At 34.3% G+C, this 24,872-nt stretch overlaps 2 protein-coding genes across 4 annotated transcripts in view; one reads left to right on the top strand and one right to left on the bottom strand.

The window, feature by feature from the left end:
* Positions 1 to 24,872, bottom strand: part of LOC143049705 (uncharacterized) — a 396,341-nt gene that overhangs the window by 152,483 nt on the left and 218,986 nt on the right. The window lies entirely within an intron of this gene.
* LOC143048767 (uncharacterized) lies at positions 2,887 to 5,047 on the top strand (the record flags this gene model as incomplete). Its single annotated transcript, XM_076222640.1, has 4 exons — positions 2,887 to 2,967; positions 3,328 to 3,603; positions 4,047 to 4,160; positions 4,559 to 5,047. Coding segments are annotated over 4 exons (960 nt in total), but the record flags the coding sequence as incomplete, so codon positions are not given.

Raw genomic sequence — 24,872 nt, forward strand, 5'->3', positions numbered from 1 at the left:
TCTACTGGAATGTGCTTGAAGTCATGTTTGCATATATCTATGATAGTAGCATTTTCGTTGTCTACCTGCTCAATTTATGCTTGGTCGAATTGAATGTTATCACTTTTTAGCAAGATTTGCAAAGTGTTCTCTAAAGCCCTCCAATATATTCCCCCTTTTGTGTTGTATTTTTGTCCATTTAATTTAGCTCATCAATATGCATACCAAATCTTCCTCTTTGACGTCGGATAAGTTTGAAAAATAAATTGGAGTTGTTACTTTTGGCATTAATCAGTTCGCTTTTCCTTTCTAGCTGTTGTTTTGCTAGTGTTAACCGGCATTCTTTTCTAAGGTTACAAGTTGTTACTTTTTTCTTCTGTAACCACTGATTATTGGGATCATTAGGTCGGTTGTTCTGTTTCCAATCATAGTATGCATTCTTCTTGTCAGTTATTGCTTGACGAATTTCTGGTGTCATTACTTGTAGTTTTGGTTTCTTCTTCCTTATCTGTTTGGATGGCCCTGAGGTAGATGCCGCCTTGGATAATAGCTGATTTAAGTCTATATCAGCATGTTCAATATCCTGTATAGATTAAAGGTTTTTGTTCAGTTCTAATATGCCATTTTCTATTGTTGAATTATATTTCTCAATATCTACTTTGTCCCAGTTGATTTTCGGAGTCAAACATATCCTTTTGTTAGGTTTATTGTGTATACAATATTCATATTTAATTCTTGATAACGTAACGATGGGGTAGTGGTCTGAAATGTTTCCAGGTATGTTTTCAAGCTTGATGATTTTAACAATTAATACTCCTGCTGAAATTTTCGCTATATTAGAAGAAGTCAATGCAAGTTGAGTCGCAACCATTTGGGTGTATAAAATTGGACCTAGGTCTTTAGTTGAAAGAGTATGTTCTTTCATAAATTCCTGAAGATGTTACTTTTGATCTTTTACTATTGGAAAATTGGCTTGCATTTTCAATTAGAACTCCTCCAAGTAGTATGATGTGAGTATCATTAAATTTTGAATATATTTCGTGTAGTAGATCTATACACTCCTGAAATTCTTCAATACTGTCTGATGACCCCTTACAAGGCAGATGTACTGATATGATTAAAAGTGGTTCTGCACCACTGAATTCAATGCATTGTATACGTTCGTTCCCATCTGGAAGTTGTGTTATATAACTATCAAGTTGGTTTTTTTTCTACATGATTGCGACACCTCCGTGACCTCTAGACATATGCGTTGGCGGAATTGGATCTTTCGAGTCAACGGCTTTACCAATTCCAATATATTCTTGGTTCAATTCATTAAGCATATCCATTTGACAGCTAAATAACCATGTTTCCTGTAGCAAGCATATATCCGCAATTTTATTAACATCATTAAATAATAGTCCACAAGTATTTACATTTTTACAGTTAAAAGATAAAACATCCAGGCACTGTCTACTATTTACATCTGTATTTTCATCTTCGCTACTTTTTGTCAGAATGGCGGCTGTCTGAGGCTTTGTTGATATAAAAAATGTTCTGAATTTGTTTTCTGATTTTTGACACCACCCCTGAGCGATCTGACAAAGATAAAAGAAAAACAAACATAATACCAATATATCGATGAAAATAGCACGACCAGTGTTTGTGCTATGATCACTGTAATAAATAGGTTGTCCTTCAGTACGTGTAATGCTATATAGTTTGTTTCAAGACCAGTGGCTATTTTGCGGGCTCTGATAAAGGTGTCATGGTATCATTTTGATCAGATTTTATTATTTTTGTGAAATTCTCAATTTCAGTAAAAATTAGAAAAGTTCTAAGTTTAAAGCAAATTATTTTTAGTTCAATATTTTATTGCAATTTTGGACAGACATTTTAATAGCTTTAGTTTGGTTTTCACACAAGCATATTTCCTTTTAGTAAGCCTTATTTGTTGTATATAGATTACGTAAGAAATTATCGGACAATGGTCAGAATGTGTTGACAGATATGATTTTTAAAGTGAAGCCGACATGAAATAAGATGTATTTCAGATTATTTCTATTGTTAATGTCCGGTTCAAATATGGCATAGAGTAAACATTGATAGCAAAATTACATAAGTAATTATGATATTTTTAGTCATAAGCGTCACCTATGACCCCAATTTCAAGTTTCTGTCAATTAGACTAAAGTTGTCACGGTTTTTGATTAAATGTTAATTTTGATTGGTCAACCTGAAACAATCCCCAATCTAAAAAGTTAATTCCAAAAAGCATCACTTTTACATGCGCTCTTTGGAAATAAAGACATAAAACTATTTCAAGTTTTATTGAATATTGTTTCAGGCCTTGGCTCCAGATATCACAAGTCGTCAAAGTATAGACACTGTATAAGACCAATTCCTAGCAAATACACAGAAACTCTAATTTTGATAAATGCATCTTAATTCTAGTTGGCAAAATAGCCAATTTCTATAGAAATGGCTATTTGACCGGCACCTGCAATACAGTTAATTAATGTGTTGGCTTGCTGGTGCTTGAAAAAAATAGAAAATTACGTTATTTTGCTGGCGTTACATGCCGTAAGCGGAAGCCAACTTAAAAACAACTAAAAAATCGGACTACTAACACAAAGATTCCTGGTGTGATCCCTGTTCCGGTGTGAAAATTTCAGGGACTTAATCTTCGGCTCTCCCTTGACACCGTTTGCGAATATGGTTTTACGATGATAGGGTAACAAGACAAATCGGCACCCAGACAAATCGGCACCCAAGTCCGAAGACATTTCGGCATCCATTTTGGACATTTCGGTATCCGCACAAATCGGCACCAAGACAATCCGGCACCTCGTTTTTAAAAATAAATTTACTATCAAAAATTAAAGAATTGTTGCATAGATATTATAATTTGTATATAAAATATGAAACCCATCTAGCCTTCAGCGGACGTGTAACAGGGTAACAGCTAGCTTGACACCAGATGACCCAAAAGATCTTGACTTTGAGGTATGAATTTTATGAACTTGTTAAAATATAACATAAGTATGACCAAAGGTAAATTGATATTATATATAAGATGTGGCATGATTGCCAATGAGGCAGTTCTCCAAAAGAGACCAAAATGACACAGAAATTAACAATTATAGGTATCTGTACGGAGTTCAACATTTCTATTTATATAAAATAAAAAAGAAGTTAAAAAAAAAAGTAACACATAAAAAAAAATGACCACTGAGTAAGACACCGAAAACAGTTATTGAGATTGTGTATAATGTTAATGGGTCAGCAACATGGTATCGAATGTATATAGATATATATATGTGTGTGAGTGAGGTTAATATTATATTTATATTTTTATTTTTGCAGCTCGATCTAGATTACCTAGACCAGAAGGCTCCAGACTTCTACAAGAAAGATGTGGTCGTGGGTAATAACAGACATCTGATATTCTACACCGATCGCCAGCTCCAACTTTTGGCCAAGGCAAAGACGTGGTACATGGACGGTACCTTCCGTATCGTCAACGCACCATGGATGCAGATGTTTTCCATCCACGCCTTTGTCCGGTCTGGTGACAGCATGAAACAAGTGCCACTGGTATTTTGTTTCATGTCTGGCAAGAGTCAAGAAGATTACTATCAGGTATATTCATAGGTTGTTAATGATAATCATAATAATGAGTTACCAATTATTACTTTATTGATAAGCATAAGTTTTCATCACTAAATGTAAAGGTTAGGATATACGTCAACGAACAGATGTTATTATAATGATATAATTTGTGGTTACATTTATTTTTTAATGAATTTGATAGAAAAAGATAAAAATACACAGAAAAAAAATATGTATTATACTAATAAGAGAGAAAGATTAATTTTGACAGAAATATTCAAATGAACAATAGACAAAAGACAATATTTATTAGCACAAACACATTTACAATGTAATGGTTATGTCATACAAACATAAATTATAATTTTATTAATTAAGCAGGTCTGTGGCAAGCTCTCCGCCAAAGGTTTCCTGGCACACCAATCCAAGGCTGTGCTTTCCATTGGGCTCAAGCAGTCTTCAGGAAGATCCAGGAAAATGGCTTGTGGCAAGCTCTCCGCCAAAGGTTTCCTGGCACACCAATCCAAGGCTGTGCTTTCCATTGGGCTCAAGCAGTCTTCAGGAAGATCCAGGAAAATGGCTTACAGGTATTGTTTCTGTAATTTAAATTAGATAAGATATTGTGATTTAATTAAAATCAAAGACTTTTATACAGATTCAATAACAGAAATTGGGATATACCTTCATGAAACAGTATCTGAACCAGACAAATCAGCAGATTAACTCAACCAAAAACAATAAAAAGTATCTAACATTTAAATGTTCCGAATATTTACTTATTGATAATTATTGTGCTGATGAATATACATGTTCATATATTAATTAATATATGAAATAAAACTCATAATGGTAACGATTTTACGGTTCTGATCCTGCCTGGAATTAAACGTAAATGATTTTTTTTTACTCAATACTTAAATGTGGACAAATCATGTACAAATTTGAAAAAAACATTCAGTTAAAAATATTCTTTTTACATTTTCAGTCCGCCTACAACAAGAAGGATGCAGTATACACATACTTGAGACAGGTGATGGCCTTACCGTTCCTCCCACCAGAGCATATCCCAGACACCTTCCGTCAGCTAGACGAGAAAGCCGACCATCCAGGTGTCCAGAAGGTAATGGACTACATCTACAAGACGTGGATACGCAACAGTGTGTTTGACATAGACTACTGGTGTGTTTTCATGTCCTCCATCCGTACCAACAATGATGTCGAGGGGTGGCATAACAGTGTCAACACCAGAGTATGCACCAGAGGACCAGTGCCTTTCTATTCCTTGGTTACCGAACTGTTTAAGGAAGCGTCCGATATTCCGCTACAGCTTAAGTTAGTGTCTGAAGGCAAGCTCCAAAGGTACCAGCGCAAACAGAGTAGACAGACCCAGGGCCGTCTTATCATGTTTATTACAACCATGAACCATGCTTTTAGTGCTTCATTTTGTGCTGTGTATTATGTGTTGTATTGTTAAAAATGTTTTGTTTGTCGGTTAAAAATATACTTTACAGACTCTAAATACAGCTTATTTATTATTATTTATTATTATTTATTATTTATTACATTTATTACATGTATGCATAAACTGTTGAATATAATATATAATAGATATAATAAATAAATATTATTAATATTCTACATGTGTTTTATTAATTTTGGATACAATGGTAACAGAATTATGGATTACATTAAAACTAGTACATGCACATTCCAAGTACATGTGTGGTGAAATCTATAAAGTCAGAAAAAAGAATTCACACAAATAATACTCCTATCAAAATGACTAAGCTGCAGTACAGTCCTGTGCACAAACAAATAACTAAAAGGAATATACCACTCAATAAGATACATATTCAAAGATTTGTCTGGGTGCCGAACAAATAACTAAAAGGAATAAACCACTTAATAAGATACATATTCAAAGAAACAATGTACAATATTGACAATAATGTTATAAATAGTGCAGGAGACAAATACATAACACTCAAACATAATTTATGGTTCAATATATATAGATCAAAGATAAATAATTTATAAGGTGCCGATTTGTCTATGTGAGGTGCCGATTTGTCTAAGTGCCGATTTGTCTGGGTGCCGATTTGTCTTTCACGGGTGCCGATTTGTCTTTGGTAGGTGCCGATTTGTCCAGGTACCGATTTGTCTGGGTGCCGAACTGTCTAGAATTCCGATGATAGCCCGTCGGATGGGGACGATTAATGGCTGACCCGTGTTATGAGAGTCAAATATCTTGAAGAGTAGGCTTATGCCGCTACAAGGCAGCACTCACACCCGCTAAGTGCCGGAAAGAGATTACTATAAGTTGCAATAACTTGTTTCCTAAATTATTAACATACTATATAATAAAATATCATTTATAGCGATCACCAAAAGGGGAAGTGGTTAAGAACACAGTATTATTTTTTATAGGGGGTTCACTCTATACACGCAAATTTTTATTGTCTTCACTACAGGGTAAATCGAGCAAATTTCAGCAAATCTCGAAGTTTTACAGGTTTTCACTTTTAACTACGGGCTCACGAGGGTCTTATATCTGATCTTATTGCTGTGTCCACAATTGGTATTCTACGTATTTCACCCGTATCGGTGTGGACAATTCCATGTTTACATCACATGACATTTCCCCGGGAAATACTTCTATTGAGACCATACAAATGGATCAAATTTGGATTAATGCTATGTATTGTGAAATACATTGTTCTCTGTGTATATATTTTTGATGAATTGATGATCACGTTTTCTACAACATAGTTAAATGTAAGGTTTGTACACATTTAAAGTCTCTACACAAGTCTATATTTAAAACTGAAGCCAGTGAACTGGTGCAGGGATACATGTGCTGCATAATCCAATCACATTTCACATGTCAGGGACATTTCAACCAACAAAAAAACAATTGAATATTTTCTAACCTGCCATATTTATTTTTATTTCATCTAATGTCATTCATGGCCCTGGTATCATCCCGAGACTGCCCATATCGGCCTTCAGGCTTTAGCCGAGGACTGATATGGGTCGAGAGATGATACCAGGGCCAAATTATGGAAAAGACATGCATGTTATAATCTATTTATCACAGATTTAAGTTTTGCAGGACTGATCTTATTGCTGTGTCCACAATTGGTATTCTACGTATTTCACCCGTATCGGTGTGGACAATTCCATGTTTACATCACATGACATTTCCCCGGGAAATACTTCTATTGAGACCATACAAATGGATCAAATTTGGATTAATGCTATGTATTGTGAAATACATTGTTCTCTGTGTATATATTTTTGATGAATTGATGATCACGTTTTCTACAACATAGTTAAATGTAAGGTTTGTACACATTTAAAGTCTCTACACAAGTCTATATTTAAAACTGAAGCCAGTGAACTGGTGCAGGGATACATGTGCTGCATAATCCAATCACATTTCACATGTCAGGGACATTTCAACCAACAAAAAAACAATTGAATATTTTCTAACCTGCCATATTTATTTTTATTTCATCTAATGTCATTCATGGCCCTGGTATCATCCCGAGACTGCCCATATCGGCCTTCAGGCTTTAGCCGAGGACTGATATGGGTCGAGAGATGATACCAGGGCCAAATTATGGAAAAGACATGCATGTTATAATCTATTTATCACAGATTTAAGTTTTGCAGGAAAGAGGGGAAAAAAGTTTAATTATAACATTTTATTAAGCAACTTACTACAATATGTATAGAAATGCCCATGCTAAAGGAAAATTTCGACATCTGGTCATTCTGAACGGAGAAATTACTACAGCCAGTCATTAGGAAATCTCAGTCATGCATTACAAAATCACAACTGTGCAGTACGAAATCACAGTCATGCATAATTATGAACAGATGAAACGGGACATCGGTCAAAATGTCGTTTATTTCATTAACAATGTTTAAATATTAAAGTGTGACCATTTTTTTTTTTTTTTAAACTTAATATCATAAAAACAAGTTTAATTGATGTTCATTGTTTTGTAACGACTTGAAACGGAAATTTTTCACAGCCTTTTTCGGGGTATGACTTTCGATTATTATCACCGTTTCATTTCCGTAGTTCAATCGTCAGAATGCAGATATCAAGAATAGTTAAACTGTCTGATTTATTATTCCCAGCTACTTTATATTTGCTAGATGAAATGAATTTTAATAGCATGAAATTAAGTACTTGGATGAGAAATCAGAAATTACATCTGACAGTCACAATGTCGACCAAAATTGAATGCGAAAAGAAAAGTTGAAGTTTAGCTATGAAATTCCTTTCTTCACGGTAAGTTTCTTACTCTTTGTTTAATCGAAGAATTAAAACCATTTAATAAAAATGTTATGAAACAGGCTTTTTCTGTATTGGTCCTGTTGTACAATGTAGTTTGTGGATAGCTGTATAATTTTGAATCCGAGACTCGAAGACTGTTCTTGAATGAAGTTGCCATAGTTGGTTAATAAAACAGCTGTTGGACGTCAGAGTAATCTCCCACTAAAATATGACAAACTCGATTATCACAATAAAATCAAGCAATAGGGAGGTACACTCAAAGGTACACCCTCACCCCCATCCTTATTTTTATCTAGAAAAGGTAGGGGAGGGGTGTGGTAAGGTTGTTCTATGTTGACGATTTTCATTCATATTCACATCGATAAATTAAGAGTAAACGTCAATGAGCATGATGCGGACCCAATGACACAGTATGACTTAAACAACTTCGACCCTGGGTTCAAAGGTGTTAATAAACCGATTCACCAATATAGATCTCCTTGCGCTCAAATGTAATCCTTGGTGAAGTATACAGGCAACTCCATTTACAGAAATATATACACACTTTGTCAGTAATATATTGTCATGCTTCTGCATATTCACGTTTTTTTCATGCTCAACTTCAATTCTATACAAATTTTATTACGTAATGCTATAGGAGTAAGAATATTTTTAACACCAATTTAACAAGCATCTTGGCCACCATCTAAATTATTTATCGAAACCATTGTGGAATTTCACTTACATAGGGATTAGTAATATAGAGAATTTTTGGTTAGTATATGGCTTATTAATGGTAAGGTTCTCGAGATGTGCTTCTCTATACATTTTTGACGGTCAGTTTAATCCCATTTATCTCAATATTATTCCGGTATGATAGAAATGTCAACCCTGACCTACTCGTGTTGAAAGTGAAAATCTAATCTATTTGATGAACTAATATTTCTTCTAAAATTAAACTGTACATGCATTATTTCTGTATTATTTGATTCACATTGCATATTTGCATGATTATGGGTTATGTATGTGTGAACTGTGTAGTGTATTGCAAGATCGTGCAAATGTGACATCAGTGAGCAATCATGTGACATTATTATTTGTAAACACACTGGCTCCTCATGTATTACGTGTCGGAATTATACATATATACATTCAAAGTGCAATCAATCTTTCAATCACTATTTATGATATTTTTGTGTCTGTTTTTAGGTTTGCATATCAGTAGACATAGTGTTTTTGTTCCTGATATGAGTTGTGATTTTTATAGAATTAGAAGGTAAGTCTAAATAAGTCATTGTGTGAGAGGGGGGATCGGAGGGGTCCTGATCCTGAAAACCCCGGCTTTAAAACATGAAATTCTGAGGTCTCACTCTGGAATAAAAAAAATATCAAATCCTGACATCCTGAACTTAAAAAACACCTAATCCTGACGACCCGAAAAAGATCCTGCCCACTCTCATTTTACTTATAAAGTCTAAAAAGATGACTCAACTTCAAACTTTCCCTCTAATTTTTCCTATATTTTTTTAAACACTCGTACTAAATTATAGAGCATTTGCTCCCCTTGAACTCTATTTGTCCCCTTCCCCATCATTTCCCTCTTTATTTGTTTAAAAGTCTTACTCTTTAATTGATTTACAGTAACAGCTGTATTGTGATTTTGACATGTTATAGATAAGATAAGATAAGATAACTTTATTAGCACTAACACATTGACAATAAATGGTTATGGCAACAAATTAAAGACTAACTACAATAACATATATATACAATGAAGGAGTGACAGTGGATAATTATGAGAGAAATATATAAAAAATAAATGAGAAGCATATACATTATTACAAAAATCAAGTACCTTTTAATAATGAGTTTCTCACCAACAAGCATTCATTCAAATAGTTGACAACAATTTTTAATATTGTTTGGGAATTACTATTTAGAATTGATATAAGTAAGTTATATGATAAGGAAGAAAATTTGTTGTTCAATAGAACATTATTTAATTTTTTAATAAGGTTATCTCTCACATATTTATAGGAGGAACATTTTAAAAGAAAGTGAAGTTCATCTTCAATGTCTCCATTGTTACAGCAAAGACATACCCTATTCTGCTTTGGTATTTTTAGATATCGCCCTTTTTCAATAGATAAAGTATGAGCACTTAACCTCAATTTACATAATGTTGATCTATCACTTTTGGATTTGCATTGATCAACATACGAGGGTCTTTTATTTGGTTTATAAAGTATATTAAAAAAGTTCATTTTTTTATTTTGATTGATGTCAGTCTCTTGCTTTTGGAAGGCTATATCATTGATTCTCTCTTGAATGTGTTTTAAATACATCTTAATATCAATAGGATTTAGATTAATAAAATGAAAACCAAGTCTTGAAATGAGATTTTTCATATTTATTATCCAAGAGTTATTTTTTTCAGTTGCTTTATATATTTTTAGGGCAAGTGAATTATTTGATTCAAGTATATGAAGCCAATATTTTATTGCTGAAAATTCTATTCTGGTATATAAAGGCAATCTATTTAGCTCGGCTAAACATGCAGCATTTGATGCTTTACAATGTATTCCTAGAATTTCTTTAATAAATTTATACTGCAAGTGTTCAAAGGGATCTGAATCCCTGTGTTGTTTGCCTATTCCCCATACTTCACTACCGTATAGAGCAATAGGCACAACTAGGGAGTCAAATAATTTTTCTAATAGCTTGCATTGGTTATTTAGTCCAATTGTTTTTTTTATTTTAAAAAGTGCTTTTCTACCCTTTTCAACAAGCAATGAGCTGCACAGATTTAGATTTCCTGTGTGCTGCAGTGTCATGCCAAGGTAGCAGTATGATTTGACAGTTTCCAGGAATTCGTTATTATATTTAAAAAAATTATTATGGGTTTTTCCATTTGAGTTAAATATAATGACTTTTGATTTGTTTATGTTGACTTCTAGTTTCCAGCATTTACAAAAATCACTAAGAACATTTAAAGCTGTTTGTAGTCCCTTTTCAGAATTTGATAATAAAACTATATCATCTGCAAATAAAAGGGAATTTATTGTTGTATCTCCAATTACAATGGGATCTGTATTAGCATCTTGGAGACTTTTTACTAAATTATTTATGTAAAGATTAAATAATAAAGGACTGAGAACATCTCCCTGTTTAACGCCACGGTTGGAGATAAATTCTTCACTGAGACCATTTTGGAATTTAATTCTACATGTAGTATCGTCATACATAGAATGAATTATATTAAAAAGTTTACAGGGTAATTTAAGTTCTAAAAGGATATAAAATAATCCATTTCTCCAAACTGTGTCAAAGGCCTTTCTGAGATCAACAAAGGCAGCAAACACCTTCTGTTTCTTATTTTTCTTTTGTTCTATTATATTAATTAACGTAAACTATAATTTTAATATTGAACACATTTAACCGTTCAGTTTCCATGTATTTGTGTCTTATATGAAGAAGGTTTTAGGTCGTGTTTCCTAAACATCTTATTGCTATTTGTCTGCCATGACTCACTGGGACATCACCCAGGTTCCTGTAAAATTTTGACACAATACAAAATAACTGATGCCACAATGGAAACAGGGGCCAGCTGAAGGACGCCTCCGAGTGCGGGAATTTCTCGCTACATTGAAGACCTGTTGGTGACCTTCTGCAATTGTTTTCTATATGGTCGGGTTGTTGTCTCTTTGACACATTGTCATAGGCAGATCCAGTGGGAAAAATTTGGTTGATTATATAGGTACATGTATCACTGAAGCGTAACTGGACCCCCAACCCACCCAGCCCTTTTTATCCGCCACTGATTGTTGTATAACATCAATAGTTGAAGTGGGCCAGATTACCATTTTAGAAAACTGGGTTTCAATGCTAGTCAATTAGAGGAATATTTGATTTTCATTGGTTGTAGATATGAAATCTTATTTTATCATGAAGTCAGATTTGATAATGACTTGAGGAATGAAGATGTAGTAATGAGTCTAACGACCCAATGACAATGTCATTTTTAGTATATTAAAATACAAAATGTATATAATTATGTGTACATATATATCACTGATTCAGTGCATGTGGCAATAGTAAATAAACACTGACAATGCAAATTTTAGATAACATTAATATAATAAAATACGATAAAAAATCATGTCTTTTTCAGGACTTCTGATCCAACCATGTAGTATGGCACGTTATTGAGATATGGTTTTGGTTGATGGATGTTCATGAAGGACCTGTAGTACAAAGTTTATCACTGGATTTAGCTCTTTGTCAAAGTGTATTTTTAAATTACTTTGCTTTGAGCTCAGTTCATTGTTATGCAATTCATTCTTTGTGAAATAAAGATTTGACTGACAACTCTCATGCTCAAGGATTTGTCAAAGTAGTATCACCTGTATGTACAATGTAAGTAATAGGGAGGTACATGTACATGTTAAAGCATTCTATTTCGATTTGAACCAAGCAATATATTTCCATTGACCAAATTTTAAAAAAACCCAAAAAACTAATTTACACAACAATGCTACTCCCGCTACTGGGTATGATGCTATGTTGTTTTAATACACCTGTTGCATACTGATTACTCAGTCCTGAGTGTAAATGGTCCTTTAATCATGTTATAACAAAAAAAATACCAGATGCTCCGCAGGGCACAGTTTTATACGACTGCAGAGTTCGAACCCTGAACAGTTTGGACACAACATTCAATCTTGAATTTGGATTGTGCTTAAATAGTTGACACAACATATAGGTTTCTGACACAGAATGAATGTGGTGTAAGAACTTAAACTTAAAAACTTAAAAAAAATAATTTAGACATTTATCTACATGTATTATGGTCCACTATCCAAAATCTAAATGCATGGTTAGATTCAGCATATCAAAGAACCCCAAGAATTCAATATTTGAAATCAAATAAAGTTCAATTTTGAACCCTTTAGACCTCAATGTGGACCAATTTGATAACCGGGCCCAAATATCAAAAATCTAAATAAATAAGTTATATATCAAAGAACCCCTTATATTATTTTTTTGTTGAAATCAAACAAAGTTTAAATTTGGACCAACTTGAAATTTACAAAAAATTACCAAAATAAGGAAAATTGTTTAACTTTAATAGCATTATGTATTCGGGTTTAGTTTTCTGTAATTAGTCAATACTTCAGTTTCATTATGTATATCTCTTTCATATTCATTTGTTAAAATTTACTGTTTGCAATAGCATGAATTGTTCTATATAGTAAGGATGTTCTTATCCCGGGCATAAAAACAATGCCGTATTTGGCAAAACCTTTTCAACTTTTGATCTTCAGTGCTGTACAACTTTGTACCTTTTTCACTTTCGATTTTTTATATCTGGGCGTTATGTATTCGGGTTTAGTTTTCTGTAATTAGTTAATACTTCAGTTTCTTTATGTATATCTCTTTCATATTCATTTGATAAAATTTACTGTTTGCAATAGCATGAATTGTTCTATATAATAAGAATGTTCTTATCCCGGGCATAAAAACAATGCCATATTTGGCGAAACTTTTCAACTTTTTATCTCCAGTGCTGTACAACTTTGTACTTTTTTCACTTTCGATCTTTTATATCTGGGCGTCACTTGTAAGTCCTGTGTGGACAAGGCGCGTTTTTGGCGTATTGAATTTTAAACCTGATGCTTTTTGTTATCTATTAATCATGTTTTTCTTTGTCTAATATGTTCTCCTATTTATTTGTATTGTAGTCCTGTAATATTATGTTGTCATTTCAATGTTATATTTAACTTTGCCATTAAAGTGCGAGGTTTGGCATGCCACAAAACCAGGTTCAACCCACCACTTTTATTCCCCTTTAAAAGTGTCCTGTACCAAGTCAGGAAGATGGCCATTGTTATATTATTGTTCGTTTCTGTGTGTGTTGCATTTTAACGTTGAGTCGTTTGTGTTTTCTCTTATTTTTGAGATATTGAGATCAGACGTGGCACGGTACTTGTCTATCCCAAATTCATGTATTTGGTTTTCATGTTATATTTGTTATTCTCGTGGTGTTTTGTCTGATGCTTGGTCCGTTTCTGTGTGTGTTACGTTTCGGTGTTATGTCGTTGTTCTCCTCTTATATTTAATGCGTTTCCCTCGGTTTTAGTTTGTTACCCCGATTTTGTTTTTTGTCCCTGGATTTATGAGTTTTGAACAGCGGTATACTACTGTTGCCTTTATTTAAAACTTAATATAAAGGGCACAACCTCCTTAATGTGTCAATTGAACATTTTTGTTATGTTGATTTATTAGTAGATCTTACTTTGCTGAACATTATTGCTGCTTACAGTTTATCTCGATCTATAAAAGTATTCAAGGTAATAACCTAAAACATTAAAATTTCTTTAAAAATTACAAATAGGGGGCAGCAACCCAATGACCAGTTGTCCAATTCATCTGAAAATTTTGCGGCAAGATAGATATTGACTTGATAAACAATTTCACCTTCCTTTAAATGCTTTGGTTTTGAGAATTATTAGCCAAAATCTACATTTCCCCTTATTTTCTATTTTTGGCCATGGCGGCCATCTTGGTTAGTTGGCTGGGTCACCGCACACGTTTTAAAACTAAATGCCCTAATAAAGATTGTGACTTAGTTTTGTTAAACTTTGCCCAGTAGTTTCAGAGGAGAAGATTTTTGTAAAGATTACAAAAATTTACGAAAAAAATTGGTAAAAAATTACTATAAAGGGCAATCTCCTTCAGGGATCAACTGACCATTTTGGTCATGTTGACATATTTGTCGATCTAACTTTGCTGAAAATTATTGCTGTTTACAGTTTATCACTGCCTATAATAATATTCAAGATAATAACCAAACACGGCAAACAAATTACCAATTCAGGGGTAGCACCCCAACAACCAGTTGTCCCACTCACAAGATCTGAACTTGATAAACCATTTTACCTCAGTCAGAGTTGTTCTAAATGCTTTGGATTCAGAGTTAAAAGCCAAAATCTACATTTCCCCTATGTTCTATTTTTAGCCATGGCAACCATCTTGGTTGGTTGACTGGCTCACCGCACACGTGTTTTGAGCTAGATACCCAAATGATGATTGTGGGCAAGTTTGGACCAGCAGTTTCAGAGGAGAAGATTTTTGTAAAAGTTAACGACGATGACAGACAACGCTGGTGTTATATAGCCATTCTTCCCCCATGCCAGTTTTCCCTCGGGGGAAAGACTGACATGAGCCAATGTTTCCCCTGAGAAAATTTTGGACCATGGTCATTCTTCCCCCATGGTATAAATTTCACTATATGTATATGCAAGTCTGGAAAGTAAACCGAACTGTGTTAAAATTAGACTTATTCATATACAAATTATGATTTGTTGTTAGTTTTCATTAACACAAGTCTGTTTACACATTTATGAGTCTGTCTACATGTTTATCAGTCTGTCTACATGTGTATCAGTCTGTCTATAGGTCAACTTGTCTGTCTTCCTGTTCACCAGTCTTTCCATGTGTCCCATAGTCTTTCTACATTATTAATTATTAATTGTCTATAGATATTAGAAGATGTAGTATGAGTGCCAATGAGACAACTCTCCATCCAAGTATCAATTTATAAAAGTAAAAACCATTATAGTTCAAGGTAAGGCCTTTAACATGGAGACTTAGCTCACACCGACAGCAAAGTATAAACTAAAAGGGCCCGAAAAATTACTATTTTTGTTAGGTCAATGATACCAAGGGTTCACACAAGAAAATGGATGTAATTACCACATCAGCATGTGCTTCATGTGTATAATATAACAGGTATATATCTATAAATACATTTGAAATGTATAATTAGCTTTTGTAATATTAAACTAATACAAAAAAGTTACTTTTTTTTTTAATTTTAGCTGAGGTCTCCAATGTTATATTACAAGGCAGAAAATAAAGCTTCTCACGCTACTTAAGGGGGAATTGGCCTGGTCCTGCACCCCCCCCCCCCCCACCCCCAAATCCCCCATACGCTGAGGGGAAAAAGTGGGATCATGTCAATTTTCCAGGGGATTAAAAAAGCTCACTTGGCCCTGTTCTCCTAATGCTCAGATTGGTTGTCATCGTGCAACACAGTTAATAACACCACATAGGAAAAACATAGAACTCCTTTTGTCATAAGACACTGTCAAATATCCAAACATGCTATCCACGCTCATCTGTGTCCACACTTGTAAAAACTATAAATAAATATGTTTAAACTAACTTAAAAACTAGTTTGTTTACACATGCATCAAATGGTTAAAAACGGCAGTTGCCCGGTTAAGACGCAGAAGGATCCCGATCTATTTCGGATTTCTCTGGAAATTCATTAGGTAAATTTTGCCTTACTTGGTATAAAAACAAAAATATAAGACAATATGGCAATATTTAATAGCTTGGTACCCCCAAGCTAAAAACCCCAATTACATACATGCTCCCAATCTTATGACAAGCATTGAAGTAATATAAAGTCCATAACATAATCATAATATATGTTACAAAATACAGTAAATAATTGGCTATGCATGTACACAACACCCTTAGTAATGCTACTGGCAGGGTGGGTGGGGAAGCTAGCAAAAAAGAAAGCGTCCATCCATGAGCAAGTTACTGAGAAAGCATGATCCAAACTGAAAGAGGCTGCGTATTTGGGGTCTGCAAGACCAAGCGGGAGCGCGCCAAATTTAAACCTTCGTGCTAAAAACAAATTTACGAATAAATTGAACTTTACCTTACTTGGTATAAAAACAAAAACATAAGACAATATGACAATATTTAATAGCTTGGTACCCCCAAGCTACCCCCTCCCTCCATTACATATATGCCCCCAATCTTATGACAAGCATTGAAGTAATATACAGTCCCAAGCCCAAAGAGGGGGAAATTAACGTGGTAAAAGGGTACTGAAGGTAGAGATGGTTTTCAGCCGTTTATCCATTTCACAATCTATGTACCGAGAAAAACAATCACTTGATCAATAACCCTAACAATTTTATGTCATCGTCTGAAAGGCCCACTTTGCTACCCCAAGTCGCCGCGCCTCGGCGAAAAGAATGGCCTCCACAACTAAGGCGGTCTAACTTCATTAGGTGTAATGTAACACGAAAGGCATTCAGGAAAACTGTGTATGTCAAACATGAAGTATCTAATAACCGAAAAAGGGGATTCAATGGTTCTCCTTCTAAGGCAAGCACCTGATACATGGCTGTAACAGGGCACAGTGTGTGACTATAAAAATGAGGTAGCACTACTTCTATTGGCTTGGAACGAAACTAAAGGGTTTTGATGACTTTAAGACGTAAGAGCATACCCCAGCTGCAAGGCAAGACATCTATTCTGCGCAAGTCGAACTCTGGGTTAAAAGTTCCTTTAATTAGAAAATTATTGGGTCGTAAGAAACAAAAAAAACCCTGTCAGACAAGCCGCCCAAAATACAATGTTATTATGGTTTGACATATCAAGTACTTTTTTCATACCCAATAAAAGTTCGGGTGTAACTGGTGCTTTATAAGATTAGTTTGTACCTAATTCTCGTTGAACACCAGTTAATAAGTGTTTTATATTCCACGAATTTGAAATAGGATCTTGCAAGTTGTGCATTTTATCACAAGGCACCGCTTTAAACTCATACTCTTCACAAAACTGAACGTACGTCTTCAAATGCGTATACGATAAGTTCCTGATGTTGATTCACCCCACCCCTTGCCTTTCAGGCGTCCTACAGTTATCTCCAAGTCTAATGGCCGGCTTGCACCATCTACAAATATAAAATTCATAAGTCACGTGTCTCAACAGTTCGTCTGCACTAAAGGGAATATAACTATAACTGTTAAGATATCATACAGTCTTGAAAGTTGGCCTTCCTCATGCGGCCTGGACGCAGCATCAGCTATGATGTTTCCGCTTGGAAATTTTCCTTTTATGTCAAAGTTATACATCGCGGACAGACAAAACAAGTCCCTTAATAAACTCGTTAACACATTGTTTTTTTGTCGATCCCTTTTTTAGAATACATTTTGTAGTATTGTCAGTTAGTACAATTACAGTTTGATTTTTCCACCAGTGGCCCCCAACCAAGCACTGATAAAACAACAGCCAATATTTCTTTTATGTTTATATGTTCCTTTCGGAAAGCCGGAGAGTCAATAGCCCAATTCACATAAAAGTAATCTCCGTTATGATAGCCACCGCTTCCTAACGAAGAAGCGTCGGTTTGTAAGGAAGTGATATTTAACAGTTCCATTAAGGTGGTACCCAACACTTTCACTAAAATTAATTTGGCTCGTTTAATTTTCATAAAATTTTGACAAAGTAATTACTTTGACCCTTTAACAAAAGTACAAAAATTTCAAAAATTTTGAACCAACCATTTTATCAGAAAAAATACACTGGTTATATAGCAGTTTGACAAACACCAATTTTGATCATTGGGAAGCTTAATATTCCCTTTACAACACAACGTTATTAAAACGTTTACCTGATTTTACAGAGTTATCTCCCTGTAGTGTTAGGTACTGAACAGATATATCATGTTAAGGAGGGGTATTTGCGAAAAATACTAGTCGAGAGAATGTTAAATTTCACGAGCCGTAAGGCGAGGGAAATTCATTCTCAAGACTGGTATTTTTCGCAAATACCCCTCAATAACATGATATATCTGTTTAATTACACCGAATGTTAATGTACTAAAACGCATTGATGACCGTGATGTTACAAGCGTCCAGTCGGATAGAGTATTTTTTGGCAAATACCACGGCAGAGAGGGTAAAAAAGGCATATCCTTTTAGCAAATACCCCGGCGGCGTTAAAAATGAACGATATTCATTTGATAACAGTAAATTGGTGAAAAATACACTGACTATTAACCAATCAAAACCCCAGATTCTTACATAAGGTGTAATTATACCGTAAAGTTTATCCACCAAGAAATGTCAGCTTTAAATTCAGAATTCAATAAAACTTTGTCATTGCGGTTTTGTGCGCTGGAAGTAGAGTTAATCAAACGTCTGAGAAAAGTTCTTCCTCCTATTACCATTTGACAGGCCAAATTTAGTTTACCATAAAGAGATTGAATCTGTTTAACACCTGCACGTTTGCGCTTTTGAAAAGACAACAATAAATTATAAAAGTCTGACTGTTTCTCCGGTGACATAGTAAGAGTCAATTCACGAGTGTCTATAATTATACCTAAAAAAGTAATGCGTTGTGCTGGTCCTTCAACCTTAGACCAGTTTATGTTACATTGTATATCCTAATTCTCGTAAAGTACGAATCAATAAATGTAACCCTCTATTACAATTAAACATTGTATCTTCAATAACTAGAAAATATGCAATACATGTAATATTATATCTACATTTCATTATTATTATATACACACTGCTTCGCTTAATCTTTGGAATAATTTTAGACTCCGGGAGTGCCCAAAAGGAAGCTTAGAATCAAACATATGTATGTAGGACTATCATCACCTAAGAACGTCCACTTTACACCTGTTAAATTGTGATTTGAAACATGGCAACACACGGATCTATAAGTACTTTTTAAATCGACTTTTGCAAGAAAACTATTAGGTTTGATGAGCTTTAAAGCGTGACGTATATATCCATATAAGCACAATTAGTATCACTAGTATACGAATTTAAGTAAATTCCAATCGGTTGACTCGCGTCGTGTATCAAACGAATATCTCCATTTGGCTTCGGCACGGCCCCTAATGAGCTATCAATTGTCGGAATAGATTTTGTTATGATATAATTTCGTAATTCTATCTCTTTCTTAATTTGTTTTTCAACTTTTGACCTGTATCTGAAAGCGGACGAATAGTTTTCTCTATTAACCGGATAATGCGGACCAAATTTTATACACAAATGAAATCATTTTTAACTCCATCTAAAATATATTCACGGTTTTCTATGTCTATAGGCAAAAGACAACCCCAAGCCTCGAAATGCAAACAATTAATCGTAGAGGTCGCCTTTCTATTCACGACTATTCCCGATTTTGAGGCAGTTCCAAGTTTTTTGGCTTATTTGTAGGTTGAGAATGACCGTTAAGCGCCGAATGCGCATTAGAGAAGCAAATCGCACAGCTATGCATCATTCTGCAATCCGATCGAAAACAAGAATTGGAATTAAAATTTCGACAAATTTCTCTCCAATCTGGTAAAAACGGACCTTTGCGGCGCTCGTCTATCCCTGGCCTAGAATTCCTTCCCCTACCTTTAGATGCTCCAACCGACGCTTTAGAAAATGCTCGAATTGTAGGGTTGTCAAGTTTAGACACCAACTGGAAATCGCGTAAATCATGGCGATAAATTCCTTATTCGAATAATTCATCGGCCTGTTTTTGGCGATACTCCTTATTGTCATGTATTGGTCTTACATTGTATTTGGTTATCAGATGTATCTGTATGTTGTACTCTCTTATGTGAAGTCATTAAACATATCTACCATGCTGAACTGAGTTATATGATATGGTGTCAGATGTCGGTCCACTAAAATCATGAAATAAGGACCAAGAAGAAGTTGAAAAACCTAGTCATTAGTATAAACACTTAGATTTGTGTCAAATGAACGCATCGAGGTGAAATGGCAGACGGTATAAACGGTAGAACACCGTGTATGAACTGGGACAGTGGGGACCTCCCAGGGACCTGGAAAGCATTTAAAACGCATTGCGAATTTATGTTCCAAGGGCCGTTAAAAAAGAAACAGGGAGACGAGAAATGCGCTTATCTTATGATATGGGTTGGCGAAAAGGGCAGAAATGTTTACAGTACTTGGGATATGACGGCAGAAGACCAGAAAAAACTTGAAAAATATTATGAAAACTTTGAAGCTTATGTTAAACCCAAATCCAACCAAGTTTTCTCAAGCTATAAATTCCAATGTAGACTACAAAAAACAAATGAAACTTGCGAAGAATTTGTAACAGATCTGAAAGTTTTGGTAAAAGATTGTCGGTATGCAAACCCCGATAGAATGGTCAGAGACAGGATTGTTTTTGGAACAAAATCATCTAAAGTTAGAGAAAAATTAATTAATGAAGAGTCAGAACTTACATTAGAAAAAGCCTTAGATATAGCAAGAACTTATGAACTTTCTCAAAGACAATTACAAACAATGAATATTGGTGAAGACCCAAATGTCAATAGTATAAACAGAAAGAAAATATACTCAAAACAAACTCCAAAAAACAGTTATCCGCACAAATATGAACAAGGTGCTAAACCTAGATATAAACAAGACAAATCAAAACTACACGTATGTCAGAGGTGTGGTTATGACCATAACGCAGGAAGTTATTGCCCAGCCAAAGGTAAACAATGCAAAAAGTGTGACAAGAAAGATCATTTTGCTAAAATGTGCAAAACCAGAAAAGAAAAAAAGGTACACGAGATAGACCGAGAAGAATGTTCTTATTACTATGACTCAAGTGACTCAGACACATTATTTGTTGGTGCACTCTACAATGAAAAAAATGAGAGTGACACATGGTGTGAAGATATCACAGTTGAAAATGTCAGTATTAATTTTCAACTTGACACCAGTGCACGGTGTAATGTTCTGAATCGTACAGATTTTAGACGCATGAAGACAAATAACGTTTTAAGCAAACCAGATTCTAGATTGAAATCATTCTCTGGACACAACATAGAATGTGATGGCAAAATAACTTTACCGATTACATTAAAAAAACAGAAACATGAAGTAGAATTTTATGTTGCAAATACAAAATCACAATCAGTATTAGGAGCTGCGACATGCTCAGAAGTAGGCTTGATCAAAAGAGTGTATACACTAGAAGCCAAATATTCAGATTTATTTACTGGACTTGGATGTTTACCTGGAATACATAAAATACATGTAGACGATAGTAGTAACCCTGTAGTACACCCACCAAGAAAGGTGCCAGTTTCACTGAAAGGTAGAATCAAAACTGAACTAGACCGAATGATGAAACTAGGAGTAATCGTTAGACAGAAAGAACCGACTGCATGGGTCAACAGTATGGTAACTGTAGTTAAGTCAAATGGAGATGTAAGAATATGCATTGATCCGAAGGACTTAAATAAAGCGATTAGTAGGGAACACTACCCTATGAAAACTGTAGAAGAAGTAGTAGCTAATATTCCGAATGCTAAAGTATTTAGCAAAATTGATGCAACGTCGGGATTTTGGCATCTCAAACTAGATGAAGATAGCAGCAAACTGACATGTTTTAACACACCGTTTGGGAGATATCGCTTCTTAAGAGCTCCCTTTGGAATTAAGTCAATTCCGGAAATATTCCAACGTGTTATGACAGAAATAATGGAAAACATTGAAGGAGCAGAAGTTATTGTTGATGATATACTGATATGGGGATCAACAATCCAAGAACATGATGAGACACTGAAAAAAGTTTTAGATCGAGCAAGACAATGCAATTTAAAACTAAGTAAATCAAAATGTCAGTTCCGAAAAAGTGAAGTTGACTATGTTGGACACATTATCAGTAAAGATGGGTTGAAACCAGACCCTGAAAAGGTGCGTGCAGTCCAGAAGATGAAAAAGCCAGAAAACAAGAAAGAATTGCAAACATTTCTTGGTTTTATTACGTATCTCAGTAAATTTCTGTCAAATATGTCAGATGTCAGTGCTCCATTAAGAGTACTTTTAGAAGAAAAGAATGAGTGGTGTTGGGAAAAAGAACAAGACACTAGTTTTAATAAACTTAAAGACATGGCCACTAATGCGCCTATTCTATCCTACTATGATCCAAAACAGCCACTAACATTGAACGTTGATGCTAGCTCAAAAGGCTTAGGTGCCGTGTTACTCCAAAATGACAAGCCTATTGCCTATGCATCGAGAGCACTTACTCCAACTCAACAAAGATATGCTCAAATTGAGAAAGAAACTTTGGCTATTGTTTTTGGATGTCAAAAGTTCCACCATTACGTATACGGTAGACAAGTAGAAGTAGAAAGTGACCATAAGCCACTAGAAAACATATTTAGTAAACCACTAAATGAGGCACCACCAAGAATACAAAGATTTGTATTACAGCTACAGAAGTATGACATTGTTGTAAGATATAAGCCAGGAAAATCTATGTATGTATCAGATACATTGTCAAGAATGTACTTACAGGAAACAGTAGAAAAACTGGTACCAGATATAGAAATTAATGAAATTCAGTTAAATGCTCATCTTCCAATATCACCTGAGAAATATGAACTGTTTAAGAAACAAACAGAGAGTGATGAAATTTTGCAACAAATGAAGAAAATAAATGAAGAAGGATGGCCACTGAAAAAAGAAGAGTTACCAGAAGATCTCAAAATGTATTGGCAGTTTAGAAATGAAATTACCTGCATCGATAACCTATTGTACAAAGGATTAAAGCTGATAATACCAACAAGTTTACGCAAAGAAATGTTACAACTAATCCATGAAACACATATGGGAATCGTTAAATGCAAAACCAGAGCCAGAGAGTTCATGTATTGGCCTGGAATGATGTCTGATATACAAGACATTGTAGAAAAATGTGAAACATGCGCAATAAACAACAAGAAAACTAACAACAAGGAACCTATGATAACGTCAAAGCTTCCAGATAGACCTTCATCTAAACTAGCAGCTGATTTGTTTCAATACAAAGGAGAACATTATTTACTAACAGTTGATTATTATTCAAAATGGCCAGAAATTGATAAACTGGATGAATTAAGTTCATCAAATACAATTTGCTACTTAAAAAAGCAAATGTCTAGATTTGGATACATTGATCAGTTGATCACAGACAATGGTCCGCAATTCGCTTGCAGAGAATTTGCACAGTTTGCAAAAGAATATGGATTTGTTCATACCACAACTAGTCCACATTTTCCACAAGCAAACGGACAAGCTGAAAGATTCGTACAAACCGTGAAAAGTCTAATAAAGAAAAGCAAAGATCCATACAAAGCTATGTTGGACTACAGAAACACACCACTAGATGAGATAGAATTATCACCAGCACAATTGCACATTGGACGACGTTTGAAGTCAAGTCTTCCAACATCAGCACCACTGTTAAAACCAACTGTTGTAAACGAACAGAAAGTTAAAAAACTATACAACAAAAGACAAAAAACTCAAGAATATTATTTTAACAAACGCAGTGGAAAACCGTTGAGAGACCTAAAAGACAACGAAACAGTTATGATTGAACACAACAATCAGTTAACACCAGGAAAGGTTGTCCGTAAACATGAAACACCTAGATCTTACATAGTTGAAACTCTTGGAGGAACACGCCTAAGAAGAAACCGCAAACATCTTAAAACAACAAGAGCAACATTTCAACCAGAAATGGAAATAGAACAACATTTGGATGTAAATACACCTCAACAAGAAATCCGAAATGATCCTATCACTGAAAATTTCAAACAAGCAACAGAAATAAACAAACCCGTTCAAAATCAGGAAACTCAAATCGAAAGGAAATCTGTTGAACCAACTGGTAGCACAAGATCAGGAAGATCCGTTAAAGTGCCGATCAAATATAATGATTATGTATGTAATTCAATCAGTGTAAATTCAGAAGGAAAGGAAATTTATGTTTAGAAAATATGTGAAATCTAAGTAAAAGCAAAATAGCAAAATATATGTGAAATCTAAGTGAAAGCAAAATAGCAAAAAATATGTGCATATAAAATATCATCAAATATATAGAAATGTCAATAATGTTATAAAGAAAGTGAAAGTTTAAGATATCTAGTGAAATCTAAGATATCAAGTGAAAATTTAAGATATCTAGTGAAATCTAAGATATCAAGTGAAAATTTATAATATCTAGTGAAATCTAAGATATCAAGTGAAAATGTAAGATATCAAGTGAAATCAAAGATATCAAGTGAAAATGTAAGATATCAAGTGAAAAATCTAAGATATCAAATGTCAAATTAGTGAAAGTTCTGAAATATTGTCATATTATTTAGTAATTCTAGTCAGTAGATCTAGTCATTTTTGTTTTA

Source organism: Mytilus galloprovincialis, chromosome 10, assembly GCF_965363235.1.
Source record: "Mytilus galloprovincialis chromosome 10, xbMytGall1.hap1.1, whole genome shotgun sequence".
Taxonomy (NCBI): domain Eukaryota; kingdom Metazoa; phylum Mollusca; class Bivalvia; order Mytilida; family Mytilidae; genus Mytilus; species Mytilus galloprovincialis.